Source organism: Coturnix japonica, chromosome 1 (assembly GCF_001577835.2).
Source record: "Coturnix japonica isolate 7356 chromosome 1, Coturnix japonica 2.1, whole genome shotgun sequence".
NCBI classification, from domain to species: Eukaryota; Metazoa; Chordata; class Aves; order Galliformes; family Phasianidae; genus Coturnix; species Coturnix japonica.
In genome coordinates, this window is record NC_029516.1 from 58,537,986 (window position 1) to 58,555,738 (window position 17,753).

Consider the following 17,753-nt stretch of genomic DNA (forward strand, 5'->3'; position numbering starts at 1 on the left):
ATTGTTTGGAGAATGATGTAGAGCTGTGGTAGCTGGAGGTGTGATGGAAAACTGGTGTAACTGTGACTGCATGTCAGTAATCAAAAGGAAATAGCTCACTGAAAATTTTTGCTTTTTAGTTCGACCATTAATTTAATTAAATATTTTAAGATTAGGGCCATTTGGTGCAAAATCCTCTAATTGCAGACAGGAGGACATTCCATTACAAATCAGAGCATGAAGGATAGTGAGATCTTATGCTGTCCATTTGCAAGTAGAGTTTGGCTCTTTACATATGGCCTGTAATTTCTATCAGAATAAGTCACGAAGTGAGCCAGTGTCTCTACTCTTGCACTAATTGAAACATATTTTCCAACCCAGAATCCTATTAATTGATTTACTAGGTTTATACTCTGGAGATCTGACTTAACTTTTTGCTCCATGTTTCGCTTTTACATTTACATGGGCAAACATTTAAAATATGCCTGTGCTGCAGACTGTGGTAAAGCTTCAAGATATGCTAGTTAGTTGGGCTAGCTTGGAAGCAATTTGTGGTAGTACTCAGCTTATCTTATGCCTCATTTCTAGTCCATCTATCAATTCAACAGTGATAGATGTATTTCAGGGTGTTTCATGAAGTTCAACAGAGATCAAATCTAATCCAGCATCCTGATCAATCATCTGAAATAAGTTTGGCATTAAATGAACCACTGGTTGTCTCCAGCTAGATGTTAATTGTCTAACCACAGGGACTCAATTGACTTTGTAAAGTAGGACAGATGGGCTCTGTAGTAATGAAGAAGAGCAAAACAGCTAGCAAAGAGCCTCAAGAGGCCATATTTGGAGCATGATTCATCCCATCTAACTTCAGAGATCTCCAATCTCAATTATTTTTATAGTTGCTGCAGAGTTTAATGCCTTTTTGAAGTGTGATTCATGTACACTGTTTTAGGTATCACCTTGAAGAGGCAAGTTCTTTGGTAGAAAGGCATATAACTGAGATGTGAAGTATCAATTCAATTCAATCTAGAAGCAGACCTCAGTATTTGGCCAGATGAATCCATTCCTGAAGTCTCTCCAGTTACATGATCTTACTCATTTAAACACTGAACTAATACTAGTGTATCTGCACTACAGCTTGCAGATAAAACAAGAAACAGTGCTGCCTAACTGTGCCTTAGCTCCCTGTCACATCATGGTCCAGGGATAAATGCCTTCAGGAAGCAAAGGATGACAAAGTAGAGGTCAGACCTACTATCAGGCCAATAGAAGTAGTTGGGGAAATGATGGAAGCTCTCAAGCCCTTCTCAAGGATATTAATATGCAAGGCAGTGTGCTAAAAGGAAACCTTACAGCTTTGCAGACATGGATAATGGAACTTTATTTCAGAGAAACAGCTGAGTTCAGATATGTCACTCACTCTTAAGAAACGCCTTATAAACTCATTCAGTTTTATTAGTATATATAAAGTAAAAAGAAACATATGAAATTTCTTATTGTTAAGCTCAGCATAATAGCAGAATTTTATAGTATTGGAAGGAAAGTGGGTTTTTGCCTGTACTTTTTGATCTTGCGTTTATAGCATTGATTTTTCAACCACAGGATAAACTGTTTTATTGCTCACGGAGGATGAAGTGTGTGCAAGACGCCACGAGAGGGAGCTCCGGGAAGCAGTAAAGCTGTCGTTTTCTCAAGAAGCAGCGTGTTACTTTTAAAAGACTCAGCTAAAGGTTGTAAAACTTTCAGAAGCTCACAGCGTCTTTACAGTAAACGTCTCTTATGGAGAGAACTCTCTTGAGAGGTTAGCAAACAATTCTGTAAAAAAAAGAAAAAGTGTGATGTCCATGTAAAGATTGTGTCTATTAAAGAAAGTACTTCCATTAGATTAGAAATTACTTTTAATTTTAAAGTCAATTGTTTTAACGTCTCCTTCTGATGTATTTGTATCAAGTAGAAAATACATAGATGTGATGCCATTTTGCTGTTGAATATGAACATAGGAGCGCAAGAGGGGACAGACCTGCTTACATCGTTTGGTACAAGTCTCACGATAGTAATTCCATTCTTCACTTGTCCCCTTTGTAGTACATATTTCTCTGTACTAGTCCAGTCCCTCACAGGATAAGCTCTGGATGCTTTGCAGAGTCCAGCAGGGATTAAATGCATAACTGAACTCCTAGGAAGACTTTAAAAAAAGTATATATATAAATAAATAAATAATAAAAAAAAAATTTAGCTGTGTCTCGTCTAAGCAGTCTTGTCAAAAAATACAAGGCTAAATGTAGGTATTAAGTAACCAGAGGGACACAATTTACTTTATAAAGCAATTAAAAGACAGGAACTTACAGTCTGTGTCTGAGTTAGAAAAATGCCTGTTTAAAAATAGCTTCCTACCCAGAATAGCCACCCTGTCCTGTAACATCCGGGCAGACAGAGAACAGCCATTCACAACACTACGTCTTTATGGAGAAATAAAAACTGAAGTTTTAAAACAGCAGAATTACTAGAATTTGACAGATTCCCAGATCCACATTTAGGCATATAAACAAAATGAAGTAATTTGCTTTTCAAACTGTCTGAACAGCATGTCAAAATTTATCTGCTCCTTGTTTTTATTTTCTGTGGTCAGGTGAAAGCTAAGGCCAGTTTTTCATAAAATACACTAGTTTTCCTGTGAACTGGTTTAAGAAGGAAGGAGCTTCATTCTTTTTCATAGAGAGAGAGCTAATTTATCCTAGAACATAAATCAGTACTGCTCTATTCTAAGGTGGCAGTCTCTCTCTTTTTTAATTTCTTACTTCAGAGTGGATAGGCAAGGTTTCCTCTCAAGCACATTAATCAGAGGTGGAGTTTGTTCCTGTGTCTCCACAAGCAAAGAAAACCTGTATGAAAACTTCATTAACCTAATGCATTTGCTCCAACAGGCACAGTGATTGAAAATAATGGTATTCTTGGCTACTTACTTCACTTTAGTTTTGCTTTGAGAGGTGTTCATAATATTTTCTTCATAATTCTTCACGTTGCATCCTATAAAAACACTGAGTGATCTGAATCTGTCAGTAAAAGCTGCTTACCTGCTCAGGCTGACAGCACAGCAGCCATCCCCTCTCTCTGCCTCCTGACAGAACACTGAAGTCTTCTACTGCACCATCCTCCAAACAGTGTAGCCAGATGAAGGAAAGAAACAAGGTTGTCCCCACATGACTCACAAAGGCTTTGTGCTTCAATGTTTACCTTTCATAATTGCTTCAGATGTCAGCTGCTTGCACTGGGCTAGGAAACCTGTGGTAGCTGCTGTTGTTTTCAGAGTATAGCACAGCTGCAAAACTTCTGATCCACCTCTTTTATGGCTATTCCTGATTTAAATGTATTTTTCAGAAGGAAACAGTATGTTTGGTTGCTCTGTTGTACCCAATTACTTCTTCTTCCATCAACATCAGACCTGAAGGTTTTGTGACATTTTGCCCTCTGCCCTGTTGTGATTGTGACAATAGTGGGATTTACAGAAAGGAACAATTTAATGCAGACATGACAGCAGGAAAAGAAACTGAGGTTGTGTTTGTCCTGATTGTTTTTTTCCAAAGCTGTACTGAGAAAGAGCTTCAAAAAAACACCTGAAAGCTTTCTGAGAGACAGCATTTGGGAGCCAGGGGGCTATTACCTCTATACTTGAGTAGAAGCTTTGCTTTTATGTCACTGTTTCTGAAGTTTACAAAAGAAAGAAAAAAGTTGAAGACAGTGAGTGAGAACATCAATTCTGAGTGCCTTTCTCAGGCAAAATTTTACTAAAACTGTTGAAAGTTCATCCGAACAAGAACAACATCCAAGTACAGCAAAAATAAACTTTAACTCCTGTAGTTTGAAAATCTTGGCAAGAAAGCATGGGGTCATGTACTGAACCCATCCATGGCTACTCAAATAGCTCCATTTCCACTCTCTTCAGTGAGTACAGTATGTTGTAGGTGATACCAGAAAACCAGTGAGGCATGCTGCAGATTGCACCTAACTGTAGGATCACATTACAATACCAGCAAATCAAAACCAATTAACTTCCCTATGGTCGTCTTGAGTATTTTTAAAAGGATAAAGATTAAATAAAAAAATAATAATAAAAAAAGTTCTCTACTGTTCACTATATAAGGATACAGGAAGGCTTCTTCACTGTGTACAGGAACTGGAGCCAGAAGCTCTTCTGTGCAAATGTCTGATTTCCAAATTTACCTCTATAATTCAAATTGCAGATATATAAAGCACTTCACAGTACTAAAAAAGTAATAATTAAAAGAAAAATAAAGAGATGGCCTTATAGCTTCATAATCAAGTAAAAGAGAAGAAAATAAAAGCATTAATACATCCATCTTATATTCAGTTTATTTAATACCACAGTAGTAAATACAGTAAGAGGTTCAGAATCAGACAGTGCTAGTGCAGGCAAGATACAGCTGCCCTGGCAGATCAACAACCTAGCAGTTTTTCTGGAGTTCTGTGCACTGAAAAGCTGAGAGGTGTACATGAGTAGTCTTCAAGTTCAATTTCATAGAAAATGACAATGCAATATTAAATACACTGTTCCTGATCTGGTAGAGCAGCCTCTGAATAAAAATAAAGTAGCACTGTGACCGAGAACTATATTCCTACAGTTGTACTTTTAGTGACCGAGAACTATATTCCTACAGTTGTACTTTTAAAATAAAGTAAGTAAATAAGAAATATATATTTTTTCCTTTAAAAAAGCAAGGTCTCTCTTTTCAATACTTACTAAAATACGCTTTAATTTTATTTACAGTAATGTTAAGATTGTATATCTTTTTATATGCCATCTTATGGATGTGGACATTTTAAAATCAGTATTCTGCCCTGATCTATAAAGTAATGTTAATAGTTTAAAATGCAGATAACACTCCCAAACATTGGCAAGCTTCAGTGTAGTATCTCACTAAGACTGAATCCCAGCTGTCCTCTGGAATGGGCAGGAGGCAGTAGTTCACTTTCAAACCACTTCCCTTTATAGTTTCTATATGAGCAAGGCACTTTCAAACATGCAGGGGTAAGCCCTTATTTAGGTAAGTCTACATCAAGAGCTCTGAATGTCAACTGACAGCATATTTAGACTCATCTGATGTTTAATATCCACATTTCAAAGCACAGCTAACATATTCCTTAGTGCTCTCAATCAGGATTTCAATACCATCACAATGACTCAATTGTAAGAACACTGGTCCTTAGAAATAAACACTGCAATTTAGGAGCATGGCTCCTACCAGTAGGCAGACATCAAATACTTAAACAGACAAATCTGCTGTAACTGTAACTGTGTTAAAACTCAGGAAGACTGTTCTGGTAAAGTCATCAGCCTAAGATGTTACACTGCTCCTAGCCTTAAAATGATTTCACCGAACAAAGATCTCACTTAACCTGTCCAATGCTCACTCACTACCACAATTCAGTTCCTAACCTCCTCAGTACTCTCTACTTTCTTTTATCACTCAAAACTATAAAGATACTGAAACTAGAGACAATACTGCTCTGTTTATATGCTTCCCTACTTCTGATGTCTCCACAAGGCAGCTTTGATGATAGATATGATGATAAGATCTTGTGTCTAAACATTGAGTTCTTATGAATATCAGCAGGTGTCAAACACCTTTAAACTGTTAGAGGTCCTGAACTGTTCTTCCTTGCATTCAGTAGGAGTATTTCACTCTTCTTTAGTGAAGGATTTTTTGTACAAGAGAACTATATCTCAAGGTCTCAAGGCTCCTTGGCCAGCAAGACTGAGTTTATTGTAAATAACAGTTTATTGTCAGCTGCATCTAAAAGCTCCACCCATGAATATGTTTGTGTTGAGTAAGTATGTAACGCAACTCTCCTTCTATGAGGAATTTAGGAGATAATGGTTGAAAGAAAGCAGCTTAGGGATTAAGTGACATAGCCCTAGCACAGTAAATCTGCTGTAGAACTGGAGATGAAGCTCAGATCTCCTAGGTCTAGGCCCCGCCCCCTTGATCATATTATCTCCCACCTTTGGTTTATACCGTCTTTCTTCTCCAGACATTGACCTTCAGAGGAAGTTGTCTGAATCCCAAACGCTGCTTTTGCTCTGCTATTAGAGCTTGTTCTTACTTCAGGACTAATCATCTTTTACACAGATTTCCTTCTCTTTCCAAACACATTGTTGATTAACTTGGCCATTGATTTTGATCCACTTGGTCTTCTCTTTTCCTTTGCCTTGAGATTAGAGATGATACTCCTCAGAACTTTTGTGAACATTGCCACAACTTCCTGGTAATGTTCTGCAGCAGACAATTCACCGAACTGGCACTTGTAATCCATCGCCAGCTTCTGACCTTCATCCCAGCCAACTTCCCTCATGTGGCATAAATCCTGTTTGTTACCAACCAAAAACACTGTTGACTCAACCATTCTAAAATCAAAAAAGTTTTAATTGGAGAAAAGATATGTTAAAATACTGAGCAGTATTCTGTGATATATTTGTATGTTAAGAGTAAGAGGTATAGAGAAAAAAAAAAAAACAATGAAAAAAAAACACCCAACAAAATATATCAAAAAAGTCTCGCTTTACCAAGTAGAGTTACAGCTTGTAATTTGTATAGCTTGTAGCTTGTATAGTCAAACATCAAGGAAACTTCCATGCAAGGTATTCTTATAACATCTATCAGGAAGTGTTCATTTTAGTTCCACTATTTCATTTCTATAATTATTTCATGTAATTTTCCTTTACTGTAGTTTTCATACATGAGGATATTTTCAGCTTCTACAGTTCATGATAAGCAAGGTGAATATTTTCTCAATTTATAGGTAACAGAATGAAGTCAAAGAGATGCACTTAACATCAGTGTGAACAGTGTAACTAAAAAGAAGATGTGGGAATCCTACTTCCAAATTTTTGTTAAAATTACTCCTTCCATAGAAACTCCATTTAAGGAAGCTCAGCACCAAAACAACAGAACACAGGTATTTTTTATTTCTTTTCTGGTAATAAAAAGATTTCATTCTATTTTAGAATAAATATTTTCTATAATAAAATATTTTATATATTATATAATAAAATATTTATATAATAAAATACTTTAGGACCTCAGTGAACCAATACAACAATACCCACGAACACACGTACTCAGACACGTACTTTCTTACCATATGGGCACTCATGCACAAATGATGTTGGAGTTAATGCTAAATGCAGCTTATGAGAAATTCATGGTGTAAGATTCTTTGAATCCCTTATAGGTGCATCTCCAACATTAATGGGAACAGTAGTGAGGGAGCAAAATTACATGATATATATGCCAGGTTTTTACTCATCTATGTCACAGTAGACAAATTTATAGAAATTAATTAATACATACTGCTGTAAGAAAAGAGAACGAAGAGCTAAGAGAAGTTCTCTTAGCTTTGGACAGAGTCAAGCAGGTTGTAATTTTTAACAGTTTACCATAATGTATCGTATTGCTGGTATTATGCTGGGAGGAGGCTGCTGGATTTTAATAGTTACTTGAATTCCTAGAGTTTACAGAAACATTATCAGGTGGTTTTGTTGTTGTTTTTTTTTTTGTATGCTTTGCTGAAAGAAACAAAAATAATGCCACTTACTTTTTACAAGCTCCTATGTGAGACTCTTGGATCCTGTATAGCAATGCTTTTGCAAATGCAAATGATGCTCTGTCACTGATGTCATAAACAATGATGAATCCATCAGCCCAGTGGAGCTCATCTGTGAGGGAGAGCTTCCCCTGCTGCAGGTGAAAGAAGTTCAAATTCACATGCAAAAATATCATTACTGTTGTCACTCTTGAGTATTTTCTTTGTCTGTGTGAATGCAAGAATATTTCTTTCACTGCAAAACATATGAATAGATGATATGGATGCTTGTACTGAGTTCAGGTGAGTCCTGCTCCAAAAACCCATTAATAACCAACACTACAGATTCAATTTTGGAGCACTAAAGAATTCATTATGAGACACCTATGCTTTGTTTAAACAGTGAAATTACATTATCTGTACAGACACTTTTCAGCAGACATATGTTGAATATTCTGCAGTTACAGGAGAATTAAATGTAGGCCATTGGTATTTGTGGTTATGGCACTGCATTGTATGCTTCTAGTTGTCTGACCACAATGATCTTAATTTATTTAAAGTCCTTTGTTCCAAGTCATTTCTCCTGTTTTGCCTTTGCTTTGTTCAACTCTAAAGCAGTATCTACTCACAGGATAGATTTCAACAGGGCTTGAAAATTTGCCCTTCAAGCTGCCATTGACTTAAATTCCACAAGTGACAGAACTCACATAAAGTGATACTGAGTTAGTATTTGGGTCCCTTCACCCCAGGGAAGTGTCACTATCATAATTTCTAGAAAGCAACAGCTGCAAACTATCCCATCAACAAGGAACAGATGACCCAAGATGGGCAGAATAGTGGCAGTTCACCACATGCTTTGTGGAAAACACACTTGACAGTAACTTGAGGACTGCTTATGCAGAATATTGTGCTCTTTGCAGTGTATGACTTTCACCTGTGTCCTACCCTGGTTGCCTTGATTAGTTCAGCACCAAAGCAACATCATAAATGCAACTTACTCTATATGATGGATGGTAACTGAATGCTGGCAATGCATGAGGTTCATGGGCAGGAAAGGTGACTTGTGTGTGATGGCTGTTTGCCAGATGAAGGGACAGAGAACTCTGCAGAGCAGAGGTTTAGCTACCAGACAGAAGCCTCAAAGAACAGCAAGATTTCAGAAAGCAGAAACAAATGTCAATTTTCCTTCCCCAGCTTGGCCTTCTCCCAGGACCTGTTTTTCTTCCCCATATGAATTACATATGCCATCCCTTTCTAATATAAACAGTTCATATTGATAAAAAGGCATTACCACCACCTCCTCTCCTTCTCACTACCTACTTAGTCCTCTACAGGTGTTAAGAAATCAAGAAAGAAAGACTCAGAAGGAAGCGAACAGTGAGCGTTAGTCCTCATTACTAAGGAAGAACCAGCAGCTAGAAGAAGACCAGCAAGAGGAGTTGCCCTCCACACAACTGGTGTCTGGACTCCCTGAAAGCAAAAAGGGAGCCCAAGCGGAAGCAACTAAACACTCTACTCATCAAGTAGTCTAGTCTGCTTTGACCTAGCAAGCTACTACTGCTGCTGTTTCAAGTATGCTCTTAAAAACTTGTTCACATGCCACAGAATTTAATATGACAGTAAGCAAAAGTTATAGGTGGGCTTAGGAAAGAAGACTGAGATAAGTGGAAACAAGTCTACAGAAAACTAGGTTTGAAGAGGGATTGTAATGACAAGGGAGGGCTACACTGAATATATTAACAAGGCACAATGGCTGTTTCAGTATCTACTTTGCTGTTGCTTGTCTTTAGAAAAATAAATTTGTAAGTTTATTTTATGTGTTCACCGTGTTAAGATATTAAGTCATTAATTTCAAGTCTGTGCCAAACTTCCAGTGCTTTGACTTTAGCATTCATTATTCTCGTCAGTGAGAGGCAGGATCACTGTCCAAGAGGGCTCCTTGTGAATTAACAGAGACAGACCTATCTAGATCTACTTGTGTTATGTTACCAACATTTATGCATGTCAGAAACAGAAGGACATAATTTAGTACAAAAAATTATCTTCATTTCAGGGTGGTTATTGTGATCAAAGCTAACACGTTGATACCTGCATTATGGCACTCCTTACCTGTTCTGTGAATGTAAGTCTAATTTCCAGGCTTATCTACTTTGACAGTTTCCACATCCATTTAACATACCATTTGCTTTATTAAATATATATAAATATATTATTTTTAATACGCCTATAATTGAAGGGTTTCTTCCATTAAATGGGGAGGTACAAATTTCCTGAACCACGACAAACATAAAGTTTCAGTCTTGCAAAACAGAAAGGGCAAGGATAAAATCCTTGTACAGAAAGAATGTTCGCAACCCTTTTTAACCTTACACAGATAGAATGAGGAATAGGTGGTATGTTTTTATTTGTCCCCTAAAATTCTTACCTGTGAACAAGGGTCATAAATTTCCAAGTGTATCTGCCTTCCATCCAGACAAATGTGTTTAGTGTAGATGCATTCTTAAAAAAATAAATAAATAAATGGCATTCAATAAGAAGCAGCATTAGAGCGACTGGGAATGGTGGTGAAGAAATTGTGTTGAAGATAATGCTGAAGAGACTTTTAGTTCCTTTGCTAGCGTATATTTTATCTACAGTTTTGTTGTTTGTCTTTTTTTTTTTAAGCTGGAAATAATCCCATTTCATTTTGCACCAGCTGAGCTGCCCATTCACACAGATCTACCAACACCATTTCACCCTGGCACTGCCAGGAAAGCAACAGTGTGATCAGTAATTTTAGACCCCTGATTTCTTCTTCCAAAATAAAGGCAAACAAGCAACACAGTACTCAGAAACATCTAAACACTGATGATTACTGAAGTGGGAATGCTAAGTCAGGTCTTGAAACTGGTAGGAAGACAAGGCCAACCCAGGTAGCTCAGGTACATGCAATGTACCTAAGTGGGTGGAAGGGGTGGAGCCATTCCCAGACCTCATTTAAGGGCTGGCAGTGGAGGCAAGAGCATCTTATTGGAGGCCTCTGTGTACCTGAGGCCTTCTAAGGGTAAGCAGGTTTCTGTGTCCCCAGCTACTATAGCCTAGGATTTTGCTACTCTGTTACTGCTATGCTTTCCATCTTGTTACAATTACTCTCCTTATTTTCAAGGTTCAGGATTATAGAAGTAGTAAACCAGCCTATTCACAAATAGTGTTACTTTGCTATGAAATTTGGCACTTCAGTATTTCTTAACACATGTAGTATCAAAACAATATTTTCAGGATAGTGTCCTTAGCCTGAATCCTAAAACATTTCTATAGTGTCAGCTCTCTGATTTAAGACTGTCAGCACAGCAGCTCTGAGAACCTTACTACAGCAAGATCTTCATTGCTGTTTCAAACAGTAGTTTGTTCTAAGAGAATATAACCAGCTTGTGTTCATAGCACAGGTCACCAACAAATTTCCTAGACTGTAATTCCTCTGCACTACTCAGCTATAGAAATGAGAACCAGTGTTGGCACTACTGGAAATACACTTGAAAATGCATGAATGAAAGGGAGGGCTATGATGCCTAGAACCAAGCATCTTTGGTTCAGCATTGTGGTCACATCGAGCATTCTTCTAGCATTCTTAAGAGCTCTACTGATCATGAATTATGATCCCCAAACATCTTAAGAGTCAAAACTACAGCTCCTTGATGATTTCCATATTTAAACTTTTATTATCATTACTTAGATCCCACTATTCAGTTCTGCAGTGCTGTGTGTTCTATCATCCCTTTTCTTCATTTTTATTTCCCTTTTTCTCCTCTAGAAATTGAGGGGAAGCTTATCTTCCAACATTTGTACACAAATACAAAACGTTTTGGAGGTGTTTATGAGTCTCAGAAAAGACATCCAATATCAGAGGCCCAGGGCAAGGGAACTTGTTCAGAGTTGTAGGTGATTTAGAACACGTGTGGACAGCATTAGGCATCTGCAGGTAACATCTTAGGTTTAGATGAATGTTTGGGACATTAATAGCTTTTTAAGCCTTTGCATTAGTAACTGTAGTAGGGGAACACTTCTGAGCAACTGTAACCCTACTTTGAGACTAAGTTATTTTAGATGTATAACTGAAATTCAGCTTCTTAGTATTATTTTAACTGTTTCGTTTGGGGATCACAGACAACTATTCTGGTTATTGTTTAAAACAATTATTTATTTATTGGGGGGGGAGCTCGGAGAAGGGGGGAGAAGAAATCTTTTAGCAGAGATAACAAGATTGTAATCCACTTTACTTGTTAAGTCTTGGGCCTTCTCATACCATGCAACTGGAACAGTACACAAGTGGTGCTTGGGTTTCTGTTCAATACTGCTACTGCTTCTACCCAAGCCGTGAAAGTTCAAATCCCATTTTGCCATCTTCCAAGATCTTAGGAGTGTCTTACGTGTGTTTATTCTGATATGAATGGGAACTTCTATCTTCAGCATGGCAAGACTTGTCACTAAGCTATCAAAGCAGTGCAATCCTGCAAAAGCAGGGGACTTTGCATCACACTTTGATTAACCAGCGGTGCCTGATAAACAGTGTTTCACCTCTCTAGGGTGGGTAAGGAGATACTAATAGAACAGTGTTGTGATTTATATATATATATATATTTTTTTAAATCTATTTCTTTCCTCTCTGCTATCTCCTGTCTGATGGAGCTTACTATAATCTACCCAAGCTCGCACACAGCCTGGTTATCTCTCTCTCACAAGCCCTTTACAGCCGCCTCATGATGAACGTGTCACCAGACTGAAGTTCGAGGCGATCCCCCCGCAGATACCCGGTTACCCTTCCCTGGCCTTCAGAGTCGACGTCTGGCCGCCAGCCTTCACTGATAAATAAGCTAAAACTTCAATAATTCCCCGAAGTTGTGTGTAACTACACTCCCCCCCCCCCCCCCCCCCTCTCCTCTACGTCAAGCACCGTTCCGCCGCGCCCTAAGGGCCGCCCGCTTCCCGTTCCCGGATCCCGGCGCTGCTCACCGGCGTTGGACGCGTACTCCCCGATGAATCGCCGGGTCAGGAACCGCACAGCCAGCGCTGCGGGAAGGAAGCAAGCAAGCAAGCAAGCAGGTGAGCGGAGCCTCACTGGAGTCAGGCAGCCTGAGGCGAACAGGGACTCGGAGCACCGAGCCCACCCATCTAGCCCAATCCTCCCTCTTACCCGACTTTCCGGCCCCGCTGCCTCCCAGCACGGCCAACTTCACCTCGCTCATACCGCTCCCAGCGCTCCGCACCTTTGCGAGCTGCAGGACTGCAACCCCTCCAGCGATAGCACCCGGCGCGGCCGCTACTTACGGTTCCCAAGGGCTGGGGGCGGGAGGAGGGGCTGAGCTTCGCAGCTTCTCCGACGGGCGGTCCACCCCTGGCGTCTCCTCCATCCCCGGAGCTCGTACAAACTTTCTCCGGGCAGCTCCTCCCGCCTCCTGGTGTGGCCCGCAAATGTCTGCTCTTCCTGCTTTGTCAGCCCCCGCGTTAAACAGCTGGGAGCTTGGGGGGTAAGGGGGGCAGAAATGAATAAAATTAAAGAAACAAAATACAGAGGAAAGGAAACAAAATACAGAGGAAAAGAAATGACGTTCTCTGGCTCTGCATCTGGGGGTGTTTATTTTGGTTTTGTTTCCAGGTCGCCATCCTTCTGTGCCAAGAATGTGAAGAAAATGAAGCTGTTCCCCCCCTTCCTCCCCATACCCCTTTAAATGCTTTTGAGGCAACTTGCTGGAAACAACTGTTTTTCGCTTCTCTACTATTCAGCCTCGAAAGGTTTCCAAGCTCTTGTCACTCTAACCCTTTAGTCCTGCCCACACTTAAGGCAGACGTGTATGAGGGGTTTTACTCCTTAAATTGCTCTGGTGAAGAGCTTAAAGTTCTGAGCTGAATGGGGCTTGGGTAAGGCTTACAGCACTCCTCTGCTGCAGGGAAATCTGACAGAAGTGCAGAGAGCACCAAAGGGCCAAACCCGATTTTGCAGTACTTCCAGTTTCATTCTGCTCCACAAGTGCTCTCTAAAGGCTGTATGAATGCGCACTTGAGAATAGCTTTCATTAACCCACTAGTAAGTAGGATACTACTCTAGTATTCAAGATAGTTTTATTCTGTTTATAAATTGAATGTGTTTGTCAGTCTTTTTATTCTATTCTGTTGCAACTTTTGCTCTGTATAAATGCTTCAATAAATCCTGTTTCAGCATACTTGCTAGTGGGTATTATGGACACAATGGATTCTCGCGGCTTTAAAAAATGAGGTAGAGAAGGAATTTGAACATAATTTTTCTACAGTTCAAGAGAATACTTAGTAGAGGCAAATATATTTAAGAATAAGATGCGTACAGATACAGACATAACTTGTTTCCTAAGTCCCTGACTTGCAAATTGTTAGCAGCTGGAAGTGTGTGTACCTATTTCTGTGGGTGGATTTTGCTTGGTTTGTGTGATGGTTTTTATGGTAGTTTCCAGCTACTGTTCACAGACATCTAAGAACTTTATTCTGACTTTCTATGGCTATTGTAACGTTAGTGTTTGAAATGGATACTGAGATCACTAGGCTAGAGTTACTAATGGTATAACAACACAACAGTATTTTATCATTTCATACACATTTACACTTCTGCAGCAGAAAAGTCTGAGTGCTTGCCCTTGCACAAATGTGATCAATGCAGTGTCTTTCACAGGTGATTTTAAAGGAATGGTTCTATGGTTCTGCTGTTCCTTTTGGGCACTGGTGTGATGTGTGAACCTAGCTTTGTCACAGCTGGCAAATGTACTTTAGTTTCTGCTGGAGGATAGTCCATGTGTCATAGAAAGAGTGATTAATGCAATTTTAACCCCTGTAATTGGCCCACAGTAGAGGGGAAAAGAGATGAACTCTGACGAAGGAGTGGACTGATGATACCTTCTTCTGGTTGTCATTTTCTTGATGTTTTTACTCCTTTCTTTGTCATAGCAGTGTTGGCTTATTATGATCCTGTTGCTCATTCTTGCCTCTGTGTCATGGTGAGCCAGGGCAGCTCTTTGAACAGGTGGACTATGAACACGATCTGGGAAATAATGTTATCATTTTTCACCTCGATAAATTCAATGTCAGAATTAGAGTGGAGTGGAGATTTCCCAGTAGCTGGAGGAAGACTCAAGCCTATTTCAGAAACTGCTGCAGTCAAGTGATGAGGGCAAGTGAAATGAGAAGGTGACGGGCTTCAAGGTGCAGGAAGCTCATTCACCTCTATTAAGAGAACAGTGGCTTGTTCAAACTCAGTTGCTGCACCACTGAATGTTTCAGACAGGATGTAAATTGTCCAAACTTGAGTTATATCATGAGCAAAGTAGAAAAAAGAATCCAGCTCTCCTTTTTCCATTACTTGGTCTTAACTACATTAACACTTTCACACATGTAGGTGGCAGCTGTGATAACCAAAGTCAGAGTGCTACCCATGTTGGAGACTTTACTGCTCAGAACTTTTATTCTGTTAGTAATAAATAATCCTCTTGAGAGGAATGAGATAATTTGCTGTGCGTATTCCTTAAAGCATTAGGTAAACTAAGTTTAACTGAACATTAAACAAGGACATTTATTTTCTGAGACTTTTTCCATCACTTCCTAGAACTAAGTGAAACTGAGAAAACATGCTGGAAGGAATTCTTGAATATCCATTCTAAACGAGTTTCTTATTAATGTGTTTTTTCTATTAGCTTTCTGTTATTACTATTGTGCCTGTTTACATATATATACAAGGAGATATTTCTGAATTGCTCTGATCACGGAGGGCACATCTTAAATTTCTTTTATATGAGCACCCACATGAAACTGAAATTCAGTGGTTACTCATCCATGAGTGAACAGACCCATCCCTGTCTAAACAATGTCATTTCTGATGTTTCAAAATGAAATTAATACATTTCTTGATCAGCTTATTGAAACACTGAATAATAGTGTTTTGAAGGAAGGTCTCTGTTAGAAGAAATTACATAAAGTAAACATATCCTTAGGAATTATTTGCCTAGCTCTAGCATTTGACATAAAAGCTTGTGGTTGTAGCTGAACATTGTGGCAAATGCAGTAGTGACACCTGTCTAAAATGCCTCTCATAAAGTTGTTTGCTTTCTCTATCTGTGCATTCTGCACTCTCACGTTCTTCACTAGAGCTGTTTGGGTGAAACCAGTGCAATTTAAAAACAAGTCACCTCCTTTCCTTGATGTTTTGTGGAGTCTGTGTGTGACTGGCCTTTCCTGCAACTTGTACAACTGTGTGGCTTTGTTCCTTCCAGTAGTCTATGTTGGCCCCTCCTCTGTACTGGAATGACTGTGCTTTCATTACCATGGCCTTAAATGTCTGTACATGTGTAGAGGTGAAACAAAAAAGCTTACACATCCTCCTAGTGAAAAGAAGCTTACAGGTTGTTTTCAGATCTGGTGGTCAAAAATGAGTCAGCTCTGTGCTTCTCAGTGAGTGACTTTTGCATGTATAAATCTCTGCTATGAAGAATATATGTAATAGAAATAAAACATTGACCAAAGTAGGTGATTTCTGCAACGAGAATGAGTGAAGGATTGATTCTGAGTTACACTGGAAGTTTTCACAGAGCTGCAGATTGCTGGCCTGATGGCACTTCTCATTCCATTCCCAGTTCTGTTGAGGAGGATTTGTATGGCTTGGTGTCAGACCTCTGTGAGTCAAAACTGCTTGTGGAGAAAATGAACATCAGAAAAACACTTACTTTACTTTTTAGCTTTTTTTCATGCAGTTTAACTGCTGAAAATAAGGTGGAATTGGGAGTACAAGATTATCCGCACTCTGTGTATGGCTGTAACATTTTGATCCAAAAAGCACAGTTGGAAACCACTGGGTGAAGCAGGTGCCAGCTGTTTGTACCATATGGCATAGGATTTCTAATGCTTGCTGAGGTTTCTATCCCTGCAGAATTAGTCTCTTTTTGGCTTAAGGAATAATGTTTTCCAGGCAAGGTCTGTCTCTTAAAGCCTATTTTCCACCAAATCCTTAGGAAGTGCATTGTAGATTTAACATCAGCTACTCTGACAGCTTCCATGGCACATGAACTGTCCAAATCAGAGGCCTAAAGCCACAAGAAAACTAACTAGAACAGCTTTTGAGATAAATATGGTGTTTTTATATACATAGATACATTCCTCAGTGAGATACTCAAAGTTATTTATTTATAACAGAAAGAAGACAGCTATGGTATAATCCCACTTAGTTCTCTCTTTGTGTGGTGTAATGGAAAATGGTAAACTGATATTGGGGGCAAATTCTTACATTCAGTGTCATCACGCTGACTGTGAACAAGTGCTTGTTTGTTCTTGTTTGGTTGGTTGGTTGTGTTTTATTTTAAGCAGAAATTACAGAATTGATCCATGATAAAGTACTGTTAGTACTCAAGTCTTCTTGGACGTGAAAAACTCCACAGCTTCTCAGCCTTCCAACAGGCTCCCCAAGTGCACATCCCTCATGGTGTCATGAAGGATATTGTTACTCCTCTAGCTTATAAGGTTGGTGAGACAGTGTTAGATCTTTACAGAGACCTTTAACTTATACTCAGCCATAGCAGTGGCTTAACAGGTGGCTAAACACAGTCTGGAGGAGAGAGTCCCAGAGAAAGCTAGGGCAACACAAAGCCTGGTGAGAATAGCTTGTGGTCAGCGTGGGAATGAAGTCAGAGGTATGTAGGCTTACAAGTTTATAGGGCCAATTGTCCATTATCCATATAAATAAACATCTTCTTAATAGCATGAGAAGTATGTTCAGAATCCTTAAAAATTGAGTTGGGTGATCCTTGGGTAAATAGTGTACTTTGCCTTGTGGAAGTCTCAAAACTACATTACTGCACAGTAAACTGTTGAGTTGATTTTCATTTCTTACTCTAATTAAGGACATAAAACATCTATTCCTATAACATCAGTTTTACGAAGTTGGGATGCTGCTTATCTTTTGAATGTGTAAATATTAAGGGACTAGTACATGATAAAGGCCTCTATGTTTCACACCAATGCAAATATTAAAGCACAAAAATAGTCTCTTCATGTGGCTTGGACTGCCCTGTGGGAACATTAAAAATTTTATCTTTAATTATTGAGTAATTGTGCTGTTAATGACAGGAGGCAAGGGATTTTGAATGGCATATCCCATCTTTATATGTAAGTATTTTAACCTCCAG

The 17,753-nt window shown here is 39.1% G+C and overlaps 2 protein-coding genes across 2 annotated transcripts in view; one reads left to right on the plus strand and one right to left on the minus strand.

The window, feature by feature from the left end:
* Positions 1-4,328: 4,328 nt before the first annotated feature.
* Positions 4,329-12,956, minus strand: RERGL (RERG like). Its single transcript, XM_015867976.2, has 5 exons — positions 12,752-12,956; positions 12,571-12,627; positions 10,007-10,080; positions 7,594-7,736; positions 4,329-6,403 (listed from the first exon to the last, which is right to left on the minus strand). Exons 1-5 carry the CDS (start codon positions 12,801-12,803, stop codon positions 6,121-6,123), a joined length of 609 nt encoding a protein of 202 aa, XP_015723462.1. The 5' UTR covers positions 12,804-12,956; the 3' UTR covers positions 4,329-6,120.
* PIK3C2G (phosphatidylinositol-4-phosphate 3-kinase catalytic subunit type 2 gamma) overlaps positions 12,557-17,753 on the plus strand; it is a 272,235-nt gene continuing 267,038 nt past the window's right edge. Inside the window, exon 1 of the mRNA XM_015867894.1 lies at positions 12,557-12,660. The gene's annotated coding sequence lies outside the window, so the exon portion shown is untranslated. The remainder of the gene's footprint in view (positions 12,661-17,753) is intronic.

Coding starts and splice junctions, on each gene's coding strand:
- RERGL (XM_015867976.2), bottom strand. CDS start 12,803: ATGAGCGAGGTGAAGTTGGCCGTGCTGGGAGGCAGCGGGGCCGGAAAG. Junction 12,628..12,751: donor CAGCGGGGCCGGAAAGTCGG/GTAAGAGGGAGG, acceptor TCCTTCCCGCAG/CGCTGGCTGTGCGGTTCCTG. Junction 6,404..7,593: donor CACATAGGAGCTTGTAAAAA/GTAAGTGGCATT, acceptor TTTTGATTTTAG/AATGGTTGAGTCAACAGTGT.